The sequence below is a fragment of the Gallus gallus genome, chromosome 2 (genome assembly GCF_016699485.2).
Source record: "Gallus gallus isolate bGalGal1 chromosome 2, bGalGal1.mat.broiler.GRCg7b, whole genome shotgun sequence".
Classification (NCBI taxonomy): domain Eukaryota; kingdom Metazoa; phylum Chordata; class Aves; order Galliformes; family Phasianidae; genus Gallus; species Gallus gallus.
This window is the reverse complement of record NC_052533.1, coordinates 14184700-14203292: the sequence shown is the minus strand read 5'-3', so window position 1 is coordinate 14203292 and position 18593 is coordinate 14184700. Positions and strand designations below refer to the sequence as shown.

General features: G+C 46.6%; 1 protein-coding gene across 22 annotated transcripts in view; it reads right to left on the bottom strand.

Annotated features, from left to right (window-relative positions):
- Nucleotides 1–15212, bottom strand: part of ARHGAP12 (Rho GTPase activating protein 12) — a 70482-nt gene extending 55270 nt beyond the window's left edge. For 13 of the 22 annotated variants that reach the window (XM_040693648.1, XM_040693656.1, XM_040693663.1 and 10 more), the window contains exons 1-2: nucleotides 13809–13866; nucleotides 7748–8502 (exon numbers count right to left, since the gene is read on the bottom strand). In XM_040693648.1, coding sequence (XP_040549582.1) covers nucleotides 7748–8502; nucleotides 13809–13851 — 798 coding nt within the window. In that variant the 5' untranslated portion in view covers nucleotides 13852–13866. Of the gene's footprint in view, nucleotides 1–7747; nucleotides 8503–13808; nucleotides 13867–14152; nucleotides 14322–15100 lie in introns of those variants that run through there. The other 9 variants (XM_040693683.2, XM_015282119.4, XM_015282120.4 and 6 more) reach the window with 2 other exon arrangements.
- Between the last annotated feature and the right edge of the window lie 3381 nt (nucleotides 15213–18593).

Below are 18593 nucleotides of genomic sequence, written 5' to 3'. Positions count from 1 at the left end.
AAAAAAAAAAAAAAGAAATTGGCAGTGTAACATCTTTCTCCATAACGTTCCCGTTATTTTAACAAACGGCAGACCAAAGACTGGCAGCTGCTGGAGAGCACTGCCTTGCAGCCTTCATCCATGCCAAACGGAGTTTCATCAGAGCCTATGTCTGGGCAAAACCTGCTGAGGCTATAGAGCTTTACAAAGCAAGACAGAAGATTCTAGCAGAGCACTTGGGATTTGGGTTTTTCTGGTTCTCCATAAAGGACAGAAAACTTGAGCCCAAGCTTTGTTCAGTTGATGGCTACAACAGCAACTTGTAAACTTGGAACAAGGGATGCAATATGGTTTTAAGACACACGGTTAATTGAAAACAAAATTAAAGGAAAATATTCCACTCCGGTACATCACAGCCCACATCCTGCAATATGAACAAGTAAGTACTCTAAAGCCTGGGGAGAGAAGGAACAGAGACACGTGTCTGCTGGGGAGAGGGACACAGAAGAATACCAAGAAAAATTCTCTGCTAAGTTTTATTTCCCCCATAGTAAACGCCCTCTGTTTTCAGAGAGGACTCACGAAGAACAGCTCTCCAAGCTGGCAGAGACAAGAGGACAAAGCGGGGAAGGCTGGAGCTCCAAAGGCAGCAGCGGATGGCTGCCAAGGACCAACCCTGGCACAAGCAGCAGAGTGCTGACGGGTTAAGGACCACTCTATGTGACAGCTGTGCCACAGTCCTGTCGCGCTGCCCTTCGCAGGGCACATTGGGCTCCAGCTCCCAGCCTGCCGCCAGAGCCCAGCTGTGGGAAACCAGCTAGGCAGCAGGTGGTTAAGAGCTCCCGACAGCATCAGCATGGGCACAAGCACAGGGACCAAAGAGCAGCACGGGCTGCGTGCAACAAGGTAGGACAGCATCCTGGCAATCTATCAAGCTGCCTAGAAAAGAAGTCTGTATACTGCACTATTACATGCATGGAACAACCAGCTGAGAAAGTTTGCTGCGAGTAGTATTTTTTTAATCAGTGTTTTGTTAGGGTATTCTTTTACATTAGTCCACTAGTTGCAGAAGTCTCATCCCATAAGCCATACTGAAACAGCAAGAGTGCCCTTCATCCATCAGACCTGCAAACTTTGCATGAGGCTATTTATAGCTATTCACGCTGCCACAGAGGAACACGCACGGCCTTTAGTACTGCTGCACCAGTATTTACACATGAGATCACAGCGCTCAGCCAGCACCACTCCATCTCTGTGCTATTCCAGCCATAAATATTGATAGAGCCATGCAGTTCCTAGAGCAGCCAAGTCCTCCAGCTGAATGGTAATCCACAAATCTGCTTACACCGCCACACCAGGAAACATGCATAGCTCTGTGATCTGCAGCACTGCCTTGGAAGAGAACGCAAGGGAGCTGCTCAATTTAACTGGGTGGTGTGAAGACCATCTGGAAGCCTCAGGCAAACCATTTTAAAAAGGGAAGAACTGACTATTAAATTCGTAAGTCATGGGTAATTTCAGGTTAATGAGAGGTGCTAGTAAACTGCATTCAAGAACCTTGTTACATTATCTGGCTTCACTTTCTCTCTGTAAGCACCAAAAACCAACAGAAGGAACAAGAGACCTGTCTGAATGGACTGAGCTAACTTCCAGATTTCTTTCACGAAGCTATTTATCAGAAGAATTCCTTGATATTTAGACTCAGAATCCTCAGAATATCACTTCACACAACCTTTCATCTGTATAGAGCTCAGAACAGAGAAGACATCGAGATGAAGGCCAATGAAAGAAAAAAACCAATCAAGATTAAGGTTACTTTTCTTCTCAAACATCTTTCAGTGATAACAGCAATACCTACCCAGAAACGAGACATTCTCTGCATGCAGTGCTAAATGTGCACCTGAAAGGCAAAGGTTTTGTCAGGATTTCACATGGGAGCTACTCCATGCCCTGCTCACACCCTTCTATACACTGTTTTTGGCAGTACTCACTTACAGGAAGAGAGACCTTCAAATTGCACAGTATATTAAAGACCCAGAAATACCATGGAATTACCTACAAACTTCTGCATTTTTGTTCTGTTTCCTGTAACTGACAGTCTCTACACTGGTTTGATTGCTTCTCTGCACCAGCCTAATATTTTCATAACATCACCTCCTAAGAAGTTCTTTCTGATCTCCCCCCAGAACTAGCTCAGAAGCCACACTAACATAAAGCCAACTCAAAACAGATAAATGCATTCTAACAGTATTCTGCCCAATCACTCACCATCACAAGGCTTTTGAAATTCATCATCAATTCTTACTATTCTGTTTTGCTTAAGGGTATTGTCCTTCAGTATAGGAATAAAAATCCACGTAAGAACAAAACCCATTTCTCTCTATCATTTTGAAATCCCACACCTCTGCCAAGAGGCAGAGAAATAGCAGCCGCCTGGGTACCAGATACGCATAGATTGTACTGCTCTTTTTAAAGCACAAATGGCTGCTATTCCAGAGAGAGCTGCATATCTGAAACGAAGTGTTCTGCATTTTATTCTATCCAGTCACACGTTCCCTACTGTTCTGTCACACTGCTGTGAAACAAGCAGTACTTTCTTTAGAATTCTACGAAATAACAGCACATTTATTTAATACACGAGCCCTGCAGTATTAAACAACTGTCTAGATAGCAGCTAGGTAAAGATACACAGAATGCAATTGTTTATTCTGAGAGTTATGCAATGTGCAAGAACAAGATATGATCAAACATTCTCAAGTAGGGTTTGTTTATTAGAAAGCAATTTGAAGTTTGTTCTATGTCTGGAAGTTCTGAAGTTAAAAACTGACAGAAGCACTGCCAGTGGAGACGCAGCAAGGCCCTGCTATCACCTGATGCTTGATGTTTTGTCTGACTGCTGCATAAACATCAGTTCATTTTCCTACGCCGCTTCTTCACATCAGCACTTACTCCACCATCTGCAGAGATTCTGCTGTCTCTGTGCTGAGGGCAACACTTTGTGCTGCTTAACAGAAAAGGCATCCAAACTCATACCGCATGCTAGGGACGGCACTTCTCTAGATGAAAAACAGAAAACTATTCCATATTATGATTGTCATTGCTTGAGCAGTGCAGCTTGAGCTTCATTTGAGCTGGTAAGTAGTTACACCGGTATCAAAGGCATAGAAGGAAGGCTGATGCCTTGGAAGTTCACTTCATCATCTTCTGCGTGAAATTAAGGTAAGCAGGTATAGAAACTCAGAAGACTGGACTGGCATGTGTAGAAATACAGGAATGCTCCAGATCTTTGTTTAAACTCCAAAAGCACAGAAACAGAACTGCGTGTACCTTACTCAGCCGAGCACCCCAACACCACTGTTGGAGTAAACCAGTCAGCTAAACCCAGCCAGTCCCTCAGGCTGTAACTTCTCCACGGTTGCCTCCTATGGCTTGTTTCATTTTGCTGTTTTTTTTTTTTTTTTTTTTTTTTGTTTTTTTTTTAATATTATACTGCTACAACATGAGAGCATTTCAGGCTGGTTACAAACTTCTAACAGCAGTTACTGCAATAACACTAAAAAATGTTCTAATGCTTTCCAAAATGCCTCCCCCTTGCAAAGCTGTTAGTTCCTCATCACTAGAAGCTGTTCTTCATCTTACTGTATCGGGTATAGCTCAGTATATTCTATCTTAGAGTAACCAATGCTGCTTTTTAGAAGAGATGAAGATGACAACAGTGCTTAGAACCTAATTCAAAATGCTACATTACAAATGCCATTATGAATCTGAAGAGATGCACAGCCGCACCACCAGTAACTTTGGTGTGCTTTCTTCATCCTGGCAACTTACTTAATTTGCCTAAGCAATGAATAAATGAAAAAGCATCAAACTTCTCACCACAGAAGCAAACTGAACCAGGTCCATAAAACCAGTAACAGCCCCCTACTTAGAGCGTTAGTATCTGCCAATGCAGTAGCCTAACACTACCCATGTGCCACTAGCCCTTCTCTCAAGTGACAAAGTAATTGAAAATGCTATGATCTGCTCTCACGCTGCCTATGGAGACGTATAAATCTTTCTGAGCTCAATTTAAAGAGTTAGAACAACTTCCACAGAAGCAGCAGAGGTAAAACAGAGACCTTCATGAGATCTTTCCTACTTAGCATCAATCAAAGCAAAACAGTCATCCTAGTGATAATCCCCTTTAGCACTTGACAGTTTATGCAATAGTCAATTACTAAAGAGGATGAAAGACAGAACAGTCTTTACAAATGGGTCACTGTCTATATTTATAAATGATTAAAAACAGCCTGCTACTAAAAGTAACTTTAACGAGCATGCAAAGTAACATTAAGTGGGAGCAAATCTTCTCCTCACACGCTTATATATTCCATGTCTCCCACGATAGAAGAGAAGGTAACACTAACACTCATCCTCATCAAAGAAAGTATTTCAAGCAGGTTATGCATTAGCATGGCTGAAAGCAGATTTTAATTTCAGTCTGCAACTATTTTATCCTAAAATTGCATCTGCACATAAAGATAATCCCGAACCGTCCTCAATGGAGTCTCTGAACACACCCACCCTTCTATGTCTGCACATCTTATCTCAAAACTTGGCAGAATTTACCTGCAAACACTAACCAGAAAGCCTTTTCAAAACCACTTCTAAACTTCTTCCCCTTTTGCTTCAACTCCTTGTTCCTAAGAAATTAGGTGTGCCTATTTATGTACTTGTTAGATAGATCATTTCCTTTCCCCGCCTCGCTTCAGAAGAACTGTTCAGGCCCCTGAGGTGCATCACTCAGTCCTTTCAGTTGCTCAAGTACTGTGCATCCTTTGCCACACAGTCCTCCTCTCAGTTTCCCTCTTTCCCGCTGCTAGCCTCTCAAAGGATTCATTTCTGCCCTTCTGCTGGGATCCTGACATCACATTTGGTATGACTGCCCTAAAATTTCATTGAGAAATCTCACTGACACTCACTTAAGTACCATTAGCACACCCGTGATTCCATCCGTGCCCTCCTGATCCACTTCACTCAATTCCAGTTCTGCTGGCAGTTACCATCTCCACCAGAGATTTAAATCTGGAGCAGCTGGAATGTTTCCTCTCAGGCCCTGCTATCTCTAATTACCTCCAGCCTTCCTACAGCTCAAGCCCATAAGCAAACTGAGTGACACCCAATACTGGGGATTTCTTTGTATAAGGGGTCAAGAACTACTTTGTGCAAAGGAACAAGAGCATTCCATTACCCGATTCTTTTTTTCTTCTCTTTATGAGATCATTTACCCACATCTTCAATAGCAAATACTTCTGTTCGCATTGTCACCACTCCATCCTTTACCTCCTATCAGATTGCAGATGTTCACAAAATCCTTTATACAAAACTCAGGAGACTGGATCTTCCAGCATTTCCACAGCCCACAAACGTCTGAGAAGTCTGTTCTGCTACAGACCCTGCACTTCACTGGAAAGGACAAGTAGGACTATCTTGTGAGAATGAGGAACCTATCTCTAAGAAGAACCTCATTATAAGCAACTCCTCTGCATCTCATACATTTGTACTCAGTGTACTGAGAAAACACTGAAGGTTGGGCTAGGAACACGTAATTGCCACCACCTCCAGCTAACCCATCCCCCGTTCCCACAGCTGGATGGAAAGCCTGAGCTCATGAACCCAAGGACAAAAAAAATCCTCCCCACCTCCAAAAAAAAACATTACCATAAGGCCAATCTAGGCTCTAACCTTACAAATGAAGACAAAAAAAACACCCTTTAGTTTAGAATTTACTGTAACTCAGACAACGTAAAACTGAATTTCATGGCAGCAGAGGGAAGGAAGAGCCCCAGTCACACTGCCTTGGGAAGCAGAACCCTGTTTGTGTGCAAAAGCTGGGAACTTGATGTTCTCACTACAGACTAAAAGCAATAAAAACAGCTTTCTGAGCCATTAATTTCTGCACAGCTGATTTCTACTAAACAATGCTCATTATTCAAAGAATTATTAAAAAAAACCATGGGGCTGATCCAGAAGAGAAGGCTGGCACTCATATCTAGACTGAGCTAACAGTGTGTCAACCGTGACACAGTGACATCAGCATTACTACTGCTTTCATCTCTATGGCTACTAAATGTCAAATATTTTCACTGCATTTCAAGAGCCTGGGATTGTACATGAGATGAAATGACTTGACAGTTGTAAAATACGATGACTGCAGGGCCTATCAAGCACCCAGGACAACGATCACAACAAGCTCTGCAGTGACAGGAGTCAAACACTACATGAATTTCCTACAGCTGGAGCCTCACATTTTCAGGATTTCTAACTTTAAGCATTGGGAAAACTTCCATCTTCAGACCTTTCATGTGACTCAGTGAGGGCTGCACATACATGCATACTTGTTCCTCTGAAGGCCACACTTACAGATAGGTTTTCAAGTTGAGGCAACAGATTCGCAGGGTGGGATGGAGGCAGAAGACGAAGAGATTATATGTCACCACATCAACAGCCACAGAAATCACATGGAAACTGAGCAGCTGGCCTGGATGGTTATTACTGTTTGCCAGAAGACATCCATGTAAAGTGAATTTCATCTACTTTAATTACAGAAGGTGACGCATATTCAACACAGTAGAGGAGACCGTCTTAACACATCGTATAAATGTACAGTAAACTATTCGAAGTAAAATATGTTTTCAAAATATTCTATAATATTTTGTCATTCACCTGGAAATCAACTAATATGACAGCAGACAAGCTACTACATACGATTCCGAAGTAAACGTCTCAGCATTATTTTATCCTTACAAGTTCTAAGCAGCTCGTATCAGCTACTGCAAACATTCACTGGTTTTCTCCACTTCCTTTATAACAACCTTTACATTAATGAATTGAGAAATGCTTTTATAAATGAAGAAATTCAATTCAATCTCATTTATTCCTTATTGTTGGCAGAAAAAAGGAACAACTGAAAGTGAAATTGTTTTAAGAGTAACAAATATTGCAGGCATGAAAATCCATAACTACAGAAACTGACTTTCAAGAAAGAGGTGAAGAATAGAAGAGGACATTTAAGAGCACTGATTCCGGCTACTTCAGTAACTGCACACAAACATACACGAGTTCATGACTGCATAAATCACTCAATCTTGTATCTTTAGGATCTTCCTATACTCACTCATATTGCCTAAGCAGCTTTGTCTTAATAGTGTCTTATTACTAAGTTGGTGCTGAAGCACAACTCTCTGTAGGAAGATTTTTATTTCTAAAGTTAGCATCAACTTTCATGTGCATACCACCCTAAAGTGAGTTCTGATTGTGGCAAATGAGTGACCAGTTTGTACTCAACCTACCTAAACACAGACTTAGGAAAAAGCTGACAGTAACTAGCACAACTATCTTCCCCTGGTTTCAAAAAACCAATAAGTGAGTTACTGCAGTAGGTTCCCTTCCTCTGGCAGACAATATAACCCAAATTCAGTGTTATCTCAAAACAGTAAGGCAATGTTTCTGTAACATTCAATCACAGGATGATGTGAATGGAAACAATCTCCAAACTCGTGGGAGCATTAGAGCCATTCACACCAACTGTTTAGACTTCAGTAGCTAGCTGATGCTGAGACAAGACAGTGGTACTTACAACCTCTGTTTATTAGGAAAAAAAGAGGAAAAAAGTAAACTTAAGGCAAATAGTTTTGGTAACAGGGAGAAGGAAGAATTAAAGACAAAAAAAAAAGAAAGAAAGAAAGAAAAAGCCCACAAATGTACAGAAAGTGTTTTTTAAGCTTACCTGAGCTTGTTCTGTGGAGCTGCTACTGAGTTCATCTCCAGATTCTGAATCCTGGTGAATTTTTTCTGAGCCTTCTCCTGCCGAATCGCAGGACTGTTCATGCAAAAAGCTGGTCTTCTCTATTTCCAAGAACTCTGGGCATGGGAAATGACCCATGGAGATGGTTCGAAACTGATTGGAAACCTTGGGAGATTGCAACTCGTTGTTAAGTTTTCCATTGTTCTGAGTAAGGTCCAGACTCAAACCAAGAGTTTGACCAGGGCTATTGTTTGGTCCCAGATTTTGATTGGCATCTCGAACTAAGCAAGACACTTGAACTGGAGAAGATTTCCCAAAACTAGAAAGCTCTGGTGACTTATTCACATTTTCTGTCGACCTCTGTAATCCATGAGTCAACTTTAAAGCATTATTTGGCAGCATGCCCGCTTGCTTAACAGGTGGCATCAGTGCTTTCCGTGGTATTTCCTTCACATACTGTGCTGGCACGTAAAAGGGTTTGGAATTTTCATCCCTTTTCACTTGCCACCAATCGTCATTAGTCTTCTTCACTAATATATATTTCTCCCCCTGTTTAATCACAATTTTCTTGTCCTTGGCCTCATACTCGTAGTCATACTCCACTTCAATGTACAGCTGTCCCGGAAGGATCTTCGCACTCCTATCAGCCATCTCCACCCAAAGAAATTTCACCTCTTCCGGCAAACACTTGGCCACATTCTGCTTCTGAAGCGTTACTTTCCTGTTAACAATCAGAGCTGTAAGAAAAAAGGAAAACGATGTCCATACAATGAAGTAACTGTCCGAGAGCAATGCAGTGGAAAAGAATTCCAAAAATAACACCATAAACTCACTTCGTCAACCTCAGTCAAATGCATTAATAAATTAAAGACTTCCAGATACCCGTCACAGCAATAAAACAAAGTCAACACTACAACAGAACCACTGATTTAAGTCCCATACTCTCACAAGCTATCAAGCTACCCACTAAGCCTGTTGTTGCTACAACTAAGCGATGTTAATCACCATTGAGGGCTTGGTGGGAGGACTAGTTTCAGTCTCTCTTGCTAACATACAGGCTTTACTTCTTAAGAAACTGCCATTATTCTGGTTTTAATCAAAATACTTAAAAGGAGAAGATTATGATTTGTTTGCTTTGAGTTATCCTTCAGTTCAAGAGTTGCTTCACAGCACTGAGAATTCCTTACATAATCCTTCATTCCTCCTCCAGTGCTGCATCCCAGCTCAGCACAGGCTGGCTATCCCAGACCTACGCATTGTATTGTATATAGCCCCTGCCAACCTGTGCTGAGATGCAAGAGCTTGGGAGCAGTGCAACGTGTGGGCTTTGCTGCCCCTGCACCTGGCCAGGTGTTAAGACCTGTGAGTTGCTTCCAGAAATTGCTAGCATTATATAATATTAAAAAGTATTTCAAGTTTCCAAGACACTGTGGCTTTAGTGGTTTAAATTCTAAATGTTTACTTTGCTCTTAAAAGACCTTTTAGCAATATTTACGTCCTAAAAAACCTGACATGCACCTGATAAGTGTTAAAAATAAAAAAAATACATTAGAAACAACAATAACTAAACAGGACCATGAATCAAAACCAAAAATGGATAATCAATAGAACAGTATTATACAGAGTCGTTGGAACATTTAAAGGTCCCTTCCTCCTCAAATGGTTCTATGATTCTTTAAAGGCCATCTGGTCCAACTCTTCTGCAGAGAACGGGGACACCCACAGCCAGATCAGGGTGCTCAGAGTGCTCAGAGCCCTGTCCAGCGCGGCCTTCAGCATCTCCAAAGACTGGGCTTCCACCCCATCTCCAAGCAGCCTGTTCCAGTGCCTCACTGCCCTTATTGTTACTGTTAAAAAGAAATGGTCTTCCTTATATCCAACCTAAATGTTCCCACTTTTAGTTCGAAGCCATTTCCTCTTGTCCTATCACAGCAGACCCTGCTAAAGGGTACCCTTCTTTCTTACATTACCTGCAGATACTGACAGGCCGCTCTCAGCTCTCCCCGGGGCCTTTCCTTCTCCAAGCTGCACAGCCCCAGCTCTCCCAGCCTGTCCTCACAGGGGCTTGTTTCATTCCTTGAAACATTTTTGTTGCCCTTCCCTGGATGCACTCTAACAGGTCCATGTCTCCCCTGCACTGAGGACTCCACACCTGGACACAGTGTTCCAGGTGAGGTCTCAAAACAGGAATGTATGAAAACGTAGCATTTAGCCCTACAGCACCTTCTAGCCTAGCCAACTACCACTGTACCCATATCCACAAGTTACAGTTTCTCCTCTATTTAACCATCTAACACCACAATTGGTGAGTTGGCGAGCAGCAGTCTTAGCAACTTACAATAAAAACAGCTTAATAAAGGAATATGAAAAATACAATTTCTTAACCTTGAAAGAAAAAAACCCAAGTTGATAAGGGTGAGATCCCTAACATTCAAAAAGCATTCAGAAGAACCCATTTAAAGCTGCTGTATTTACCTCAAAGGTTAACAAATAAGTTAAAAAAAAAAAAAAAACCAAAACATTTCACGAATGACAAAAACAATTCAGAAATGTGCAGGTTGAGACTTCATGATGAGGACTGCAGAGTTTACCCTACTGTAACTCAGTGGAACTAATGCGATTCCACGCAGGCACACAGATGCAGACCATAATAGGGACTAAGTGCAGAAACAACAACAAAGGAGACTTGTGCAGAGAGCTGAAGCAAAAACCCCTCACAGTTCTGCGGTTTTCCTTCCCCCATGTTGGCTATTCAAGCTGATCCTTGAACACATTTTATTTCCCACTTAACTCTGTTGAAGACAACACCTGAAAGCCCAATGACGAAGCTTGGAAACAATCACCTTGTTTAAATCATGTCTTTCTTTCTCCCATAGACCATTTCTACACCCAGGACACATTTCCTATAGGTAGCCTTAAAGCCACAGTTGTTTACAAGACTCTAAACGGAGTCACAGGATCAGGCTTACAATATTATTAAAGGACTTGGCAGAAAGAAAGATGGTGCCACATGCAAACAAAGCTGGCAGCAAGAGGAACACAGCGAGTAGAAAATAATGCTCGGATTGTGTGCAATGGGTTTCCTCCCCCTTCTTACTCTCTCCCCCATAAAACAGCACCCTGACATGTGCAGCACTGGAGCTCACTGACAGTCCCAGCAGCAAACACCCAGCCCACCTGCCGTTCAGCACAAACAGCTGTTTTGAAGTGCAGCCCTGCATCTGTTAGCAACTCCAGCAGCAGGTAAACATGCCCACATCGAGGCCTTCCCCACTCCCGTACCAAATGGTATTTTCTTCCTTGTAACCAAACCCGACTCCTCCCAACGCTCCCCCAGCGCTGGTACCAAACAGCTTCAAGGTCACAGACCAGAAAAACATAATGACTCTGAGCTACAGACTACCACGAAGGTACGCTGCCTTGGAACTGAGAATTTAACAGGACAACCCACTCACACCGCCTCTCCTTCTCCCGTACAGGAGCACAACAAAAGAACACATAGCCATGGTTTCCCATGGGGCTACCAAGCATTTAAAAGCTTGACATTTTCATTTTCTTGCCTATTTCACGTAACTCTTTAGTGACAAATGCATGCTAAATGTCTTCTCAAGACAGATACGCCAAATATAAGTTGAATTCTAAGCTTCAAAAAGTTAACAGGATTTTAAGAAACAGAAGTTAAATAAAATACAAGAGCTACAAAAACAGCTTTATAACCCCAGCCCTTTGCACTAAGAGAAAAGCACATATTTCTGTCCTTTCAGCCAAGCTGAGAAATTATCAAGTCAATAGCAAATATTTGGGAACATCAAACACACGATCAAAAAGGAATCAGCGGCGTCCTGTGGCAGGCCAGAACACTAAGACAGTTGTATAAACAGCTCATCGCCAGGATCAAGCAAGGCTCTGCTCCTCCGCCTCCACAGAGCTAAACACCGGTGGCACAGGTGGGAAACCTTCCTCCCTGCTCAGTTAACATTAACGCTTCGTGTTTGCAGCCTGCTGCCATTGTGGTCCCTGCAGCCCAGGGGTCAGCAGTTGGGCTGTCCTCCCGCAGGCTCAGTGCCAACCGACAGTGGGCACGCAGTAACTGGGACACGAGTGCACAGAAATGCCACTGGGGCCTGTGACTTTCTGCTACAAAGCAACAAGTGCAGTCACACAGCGGGCCAGGCCTTGTAGACCCTTTGTGCTTCCTCTTTTACTGTTGCTGGTAAGGCTGGATGACACCCACTTTAGTAAAGAAGGCTGACACACCCTAACTGGGAGGTGACAGGCACAAAAATGAGATTTACATGCACAGAGGACATCCGCAACCTTTAATATCTTAAATGACATCTTCATTTCTGGGCAGGATTGAAAAGCGGGCCCACGTGAAGTTCAACAAGGCCAAGAGAAAGGTGCTATAGCCAGGTCAGAGCAATCCCAGATGTGTGTGCAGACTGGGAGAAGAACTCACTGAGAGCAGCCCTGTGGAGAAGGACTTGGGGGTTCTGGTGGATGAAAAACTGGACATGAGCTGGCAGCGTATGCGCTTACAGCCCAGAACACCCACTGCATTCTGGGCTGCATCAAAACAGGGGTGGCCAGCAGGGTGAGGGAAGGGACTGTCCCCTTCTGCTCTGCATTTATGAGGCCCCATCTGCAGTACTGTGTCCGGGTTTGGGGCTCTCAGCACAGGGACATGGAGTTGTTGGAGCACATCCAGAGGAGGGCCACAAAGACGATCAGAGGGCTGCAGCACCCCTCCTACGGAGAAAGGTGGAGGGAGCTGGGGTTGTTTAGCTTGGAGAAAGGTCCACAGAAACCTCACTGTGGCCTTCCAGCACCTGAAGGGAACTTACATGCAGGACGGAAATCAACTTTTTACATGGTATGATAGCGACAATAAACAGGGGAATGGCTTTAAACTAAAACAGAGGAGACTTAGAAGTTAGGTTAGAAGTTAGGAATAAATTCTTCACTCAGAGGGCAGTGAGGCCCTGGCACTGCTGCCCAGAGAAGCTGTGGGTGCCCCATCCCTGGAGGCACATAAGGCCGGGTTGCATGGGGCCATGGGCAGCCTGAGCTGCTGGGTAGGAACCAACCCACAGCACGGGGATGGAAGTGATGGCCCTTAAGGACCCTTCCAGCCCAAGCTGTTCTATGATTCCAAGAACGTCTTCTTAACAGATAAATAACAATGAATGAACTCCAGTGACAACAAAAACATGGGAAAATATTTTCATGAATACAAAAAAAGAAAAGAAGATTCAGACCACATTTTTAGAAGTGAAACCCAAATGGTACAGGGCAACTAATTTAAGGTGGGCCACATGCCCACGAGGAAATACACGCAGACAGAACACATTTACTATAACACACACGCACCCACCAGCTGCCTACCAGCACAGAGACCAACACCAACCCAGCCCCAGCCATGCTGACAGAGGCAGTGGGTCAGGGATCTCACACTCGATCCTCTGGCACAGAGCTCCCAGGCTCCGCTTCCGATGGGACCCGCTCCCGATGGAACCGTTCCCAGCCCTTACTCAGCAAAGGCTGCACAGGGCCAGCACCCGCTGTTTGCTGAGGTCAGCCCCACCCTGCCTGCTGCCTGCACCCCTCCGACACCTCCTCGGGGTGGGAGCTACGTGCAAAGCTCAGCAGTCCTCCATGCCAGCCCGAGCCGAGCTTTGTTACTAATACAAGATTGTATTTGCCCACTTCCAAACAAACTGGGATCTTTTCTAAGCAAACCTGAATAACTGCAACAGCAACTTCAGCCCTTCTTGGAGTGGTTTGTTTAGGTATCTCCCTGCTTCAGCAGTCGGTCCTTTTAGTGCAGCTGAAACCCTACAGCATCACCCACTGAAAGCACCCAGCCCTCACTGATCCCAAAGCACACATGACCAGGAAGGGAGAGCAGCGTGGCCCATCGATGGGAGCCTATAAAGTCATAGCATGTACACACCGTGTTAGCTATGGTCACTCCCCATTCCAGCACTATCTCAGAACGCAATAGGAAATAGAAATCAGGAGGTATACGGCAGGAGTTCCCCACCTCTCCTCAGCTTATCATCCACAGTATTTTCTTTTGATCTCATCTTCTCTAACCAGGTAATTAAGGAAAAAGTCTTTTGGGTTTATCTCTTTGTATTTCTCCTGAGGAAAAAACACTCCCTTACTCGCTGTAGTTCAGGAATTATTTACTTCAGAACACAAACAGATCTCAGTTATTAAACGCAGAGCGCCGTGGATCTCAGATGTGTGACCCGGTTCCCGTGTCCTACCAAGGAGCAGCAGCTGCCTCGTGCAGTCTTTGTTTTTTCCATTTTCAGCATCAAACTTCACCCGTTACTGACACGGAGCCTTCTGTGGTGCTGCTACAGAAATAAACTCAATTACCAGCGCTAAATCTGGATCATTTCCCATTGGTTCGGGCCGACGGTCCGCCAGGTTCCGTCAGCGCTCCCCCAGGGACAGCGTTCTCAGCCGCTCAGCGCTCGCACGGCCGCAGCTCAGCGCCGGGCCGCACAGCAGCAGCGCGCCGGGCTGTCCCGCCCCGCACACCTCCATGTCGCGCTGCCCGGACGGCCCCGTAGGCACCGCGTGAGCGCGCAGCACTTGGACGGAAAGAGGTGCAAAGACCAAAACGCGAACAACAAATCAGCCACAACAGGCGAGTTCGAAGCTTTTAAAAGCGAGCTTAATCCGCGTTCGCTCGGGTTAGCAATCCGCTGCTATTGCAACGTGAAGTGGCTTCCCCGAGCTCGGACTTCCTTAAAAATTAAAGGCTTAATCAGTAACCACGCAGCGCTGCTCGCTGCTCCCTGACTCACGGCAGGCGATGCCCGGCCACAACTGTCAGCGCACCTCGCGGGGCCGCTCCGCTCCCGTCCCGCGGGGCGCACCCCGGCCCCGCCGCCCCCTGCAAACGGCCCCGCCGCCCCGGGCCGCCCCCCGGCGCCGCTCGAGTTATTCACAGGCAGCCGCAGCCCCGAAGCGGAGGGGCCGGGCGGACGGGGGAGGGGGGGGGGGGGGGTGCGCGGCGGCGGCGGCCCCGGCGGCGCTGCCCGGGGCCCCTTTGTTCGCGGCGCGGCCGCCCAGGTGAGGCGGTTGCATAAGGCGCTCGGCCCGGCCCGGGCCGCCCCCGGCGCCGCGCGGCCCCCGGCAGCGCCCAGGTGCGCGGCCGCCCCGAGCCGACCCCGCCCGGGGGATGGCGGCGGGGGCCGGGGAGGGGGCGCGGCCGCGCGCTCGGCCCGCCTCAGGGCAGCCGCCCTCAGCGCCGCCGGCGCCGCGCTGCCCCCCGCGTCCCCCCGCCGGCCCGAGAGGCGCGGCCCCGCGGCCCCTCACCTGTCCCGGCGGCGCGGACCCGGCTGCGGCGGCGGCGGAGGCGGCTGCGCGCGTGCCCTGCCCGCCGCTCGCGGCGCGACCCCTGCGTCGAGTGTCAGCTCCCGGGCACGGCGGCGTCACCCGCGTCACGTGCCGGGGGCGGGGCCGGCGCGGAGGTGGGGGCGGAGCTCCGCCCCCGCGCGAGGCCGCCGCGAGGCCGGGCCCGGGAGCGCCGCAGGTGGCCGCGCTGGGGCGGGGCTGGGGCGGGAGCGGGCGTGTGGGCGCGGGGAGCCGCCGTGCTGCCCCGCGGGGTTACGCTCACAGAATCACACGGTCACGGCCGCTTCGCGCTCCGAGTGCGACGTGAAGTCGCTCGGTTAAAGCGGGGACAGATGGAGCGCGGAATCCTTATCCCTTCCTCGCAGCGAGCGGAGAGCCGAGTGCCGGTGAACGGGCGAACAAACCGCGGCACTTGAGCTGCTCGACCCAAAGTAAATAGCGAGCGGCAGGCACGGTCACTCGTTCGGTTATGAGGACGTCCCCTACTATAGCAGACAAAACCGCCACGCATCCCGGCTGGGAACATCCGTGTGACCTTCACGGTGTTTTCAAGCTGTCGGCAATCTTATCTTTCTCCTCAAAAGAAACGGTGCCCGCTCCTCGTGGCGGCGAAGGGGACCTTGGAAGCGCGAGCCGACCGCGAGCGGAGGCGTCGGGCTGAGGCCGGGGGCAGCCTGAAGCGGCGCCCGGGGGTGGGCGCTCCCTCTGCGCCCTGACCGCTGTGCGCTGTGATCGGGGCGAACGCCGCCCCGCGCTGATTATTTTAGCACGTGGAGCAAGGAAGGAGGTGGTAAAACCCTCAGAAAGTGGGGGGAAGGGGTGTGAAAGGGGGCCAAAAGGAGAGAGGCGACATAAATACCTTTAAATGAAGGTGCGGACACATTGCGGTACAAAACAACGTTTCCAATAGTGATACTTGCTCTGTATTTTGTATCTGGTGAGGTGTGACAACGTGCAAGACGAGCTTTGCTTCTGTGTAACTTGGCCTGAATACCTGTGCCGTGTCCCCTGGGCACCAGGGTTGGGGCTGCCCTACAACACCTCGCTGAGCACTATGGGGTCCGTTGATGCAGTGTGGCTGATACGTGACACAGCTCCTTGTTTGAGCTCATCACTGAGTTCAGAAAATCAGCGGATCTGTATCTCTATTGCAAGGGAAACTTTTCATATCTATACGTGTTCACTATTTACCCTTAAAAAGCCAAAAAACAAACAAACCAACCCAGAACAACTTGTAGTTTTCCATTCAGAGAATGATGGAAGGATCACCCACCCCAACACAGGGATCATCAGTTCCAGCTCCTAGCTCTACACAGGCCCACCCCAAACCCAACCATTTGTACTTCAATCTGTGTAACTATGCATGTAAGAAAGAGTAATTCAGGACGCTGTGTTCAGTCGGATGTTTTTGTCTAATAGGATTCTGCTCGCATGCCCAGTTCTCTGGTAGAAAATAATATACTTCAGGCACTCGGGTGTTTGTAAGCAAGCTGACTACATTTTACCTATTGACATGCCTGAGGTATGCATAAAGGCATCTAAAAAATCAGTCATAGTAACCACACTGTAATTAGCCCTTCTTACTGCCAAAGCTGCAGCAGAGTGCTGCAGGATATGGCATTGGTGATTCACTATGAGGCACTCTTCCCTCTGACTCAGTGCTGAAGCGCAGGTCCCACACCATGTCAGTGTGCATAATAGAGCTGGAGGTGCCAGAAGATATGTAATTTTGAGTCCCCGCCCAAGTGCAGTCATCCCACAACACTGCACAAATACTGTCCGGCTCAGCTTCCAGATTGAGTGCGTTACGTGTCTGCCTATGGAGGATTTCCCTATAACTGCTGGGATAAGAAGAGCTGGAGGTCACAACCTGTTCCCACTGCAACTCGTTTATCCTGGGGATGTGCGGGAGTGGGATGGCTGTGACACCGACCCCGGGGGTAGGGCTGTATGTACACATTAGGTGACAAGATCCTGTATGTGTCGTGACCTCATGAACTGCAGATTGAAAGAGCTGCCGAAGACAATTGCCCCATCTACTGTGACAGAAACTACAGGGCTATTAATTTTTCTACTTATCGATTTGGAAAGTTTATATATCCTAACTCACACACGAAACATCGATTTCTGCTTTTGTAAGCCAACTCCTTAAGCAAAGCCAGCATGCAGGCAGTGTCTGTCTGTCCTGCTGCCCCACATATCTCTCCATACCATCGTCCAAGTGTAACTGTTTGCCAAAAGGGAGTTGTCTCGGAGGCAGTTCATTAAGTTCCTGGCAGTTCTGTGAAGAAGGACAGCCGTGTAGAAGGGCAGGAGCAGGCACATAAGAAAATGGCCTTATGGATGCTACTGCCACGGAGAAAAAGGATGACCTGATGCTTTCAGTCCGTCTTAAAACACAAATCCACAGAAAAAGAAAAAAGAAAATGTGTCATAGTCCTGAAAATCCAGTCTTGGAGTAAACATTTTTAAACGTTTGGATTGAACGTGGAGAAAATACTTATTCTCCTTAGGCTGAGAGCTCTGAAATAGCAGGGCTAATAGTACAGAAGTCTGTGTCTGCTAAACCTGAAGGGCAAAATCTCAATCTTTTTCTTGTCTGGGTCTTCTAATTCCATTCTCTACAAGTTCAGCTGTCCATTCTTTCCGGCATGACTCAGTTGCAGTAATTCTGGATGAACGTCATGTTTTAATTCATTTGAAATGCATATCTGAGCCCGGACACTGCCGTGCTGCTGCTCAATGACGGAACTGCTGTTAGGTAACCAAAATGTGCTGCCATAAACGTGATCAGTCTGAGATCCGGGCTGTCTATTCGTTGTTTGCCCTCCCCCTCACCAAACAGCCTAATCTCATTATGAACTACACTGATTCCTTCTTTCAGAAGTACACAAAGCTTTCTTACAACTACAGGCAGGTACTGCAAATATTCACCTTACTCTTTCAGCTTTCTCCTTGGATTTTCAATCCATTTTTTCTGTCTTCCTGTGTTTGGAACTGTAAGCTCACTAGCAGTATGCAGTAGGGAAATCATTCTGAATTCAGATGTGAAAAGATCTACTTAAATGAGCAAACAGTTCCAATAGGGATAGAATTATTTTTGCTTCCAATACTACTTACAAATTTGTTTTACAAAGTAGTTCAGCTTGCCTTGTATGAAATACATCACCTGGGGCGTCTCCTATCTACTCTGCTCCTACTCTCTGCTTCTCTGACAGCTTCTACCCTCTCACCTCTGCCTAAAAATACTTCTGCCACCTACACACGTCCATACAATCAATCCCCCCTTTCTGTTCTTTCTAGAGACTACAAAAGCACTTTTAACAACGTGCAGATGCTGTGGGCTTTTTGCATGAACTTGTCAATTTCCTCCCTACCTCCTGCCTCAGCCTGCAGATGAGCCATCTTTATTTATATAACTGTATTATGGGGGAAATCAATTGAAAAGGGAAGA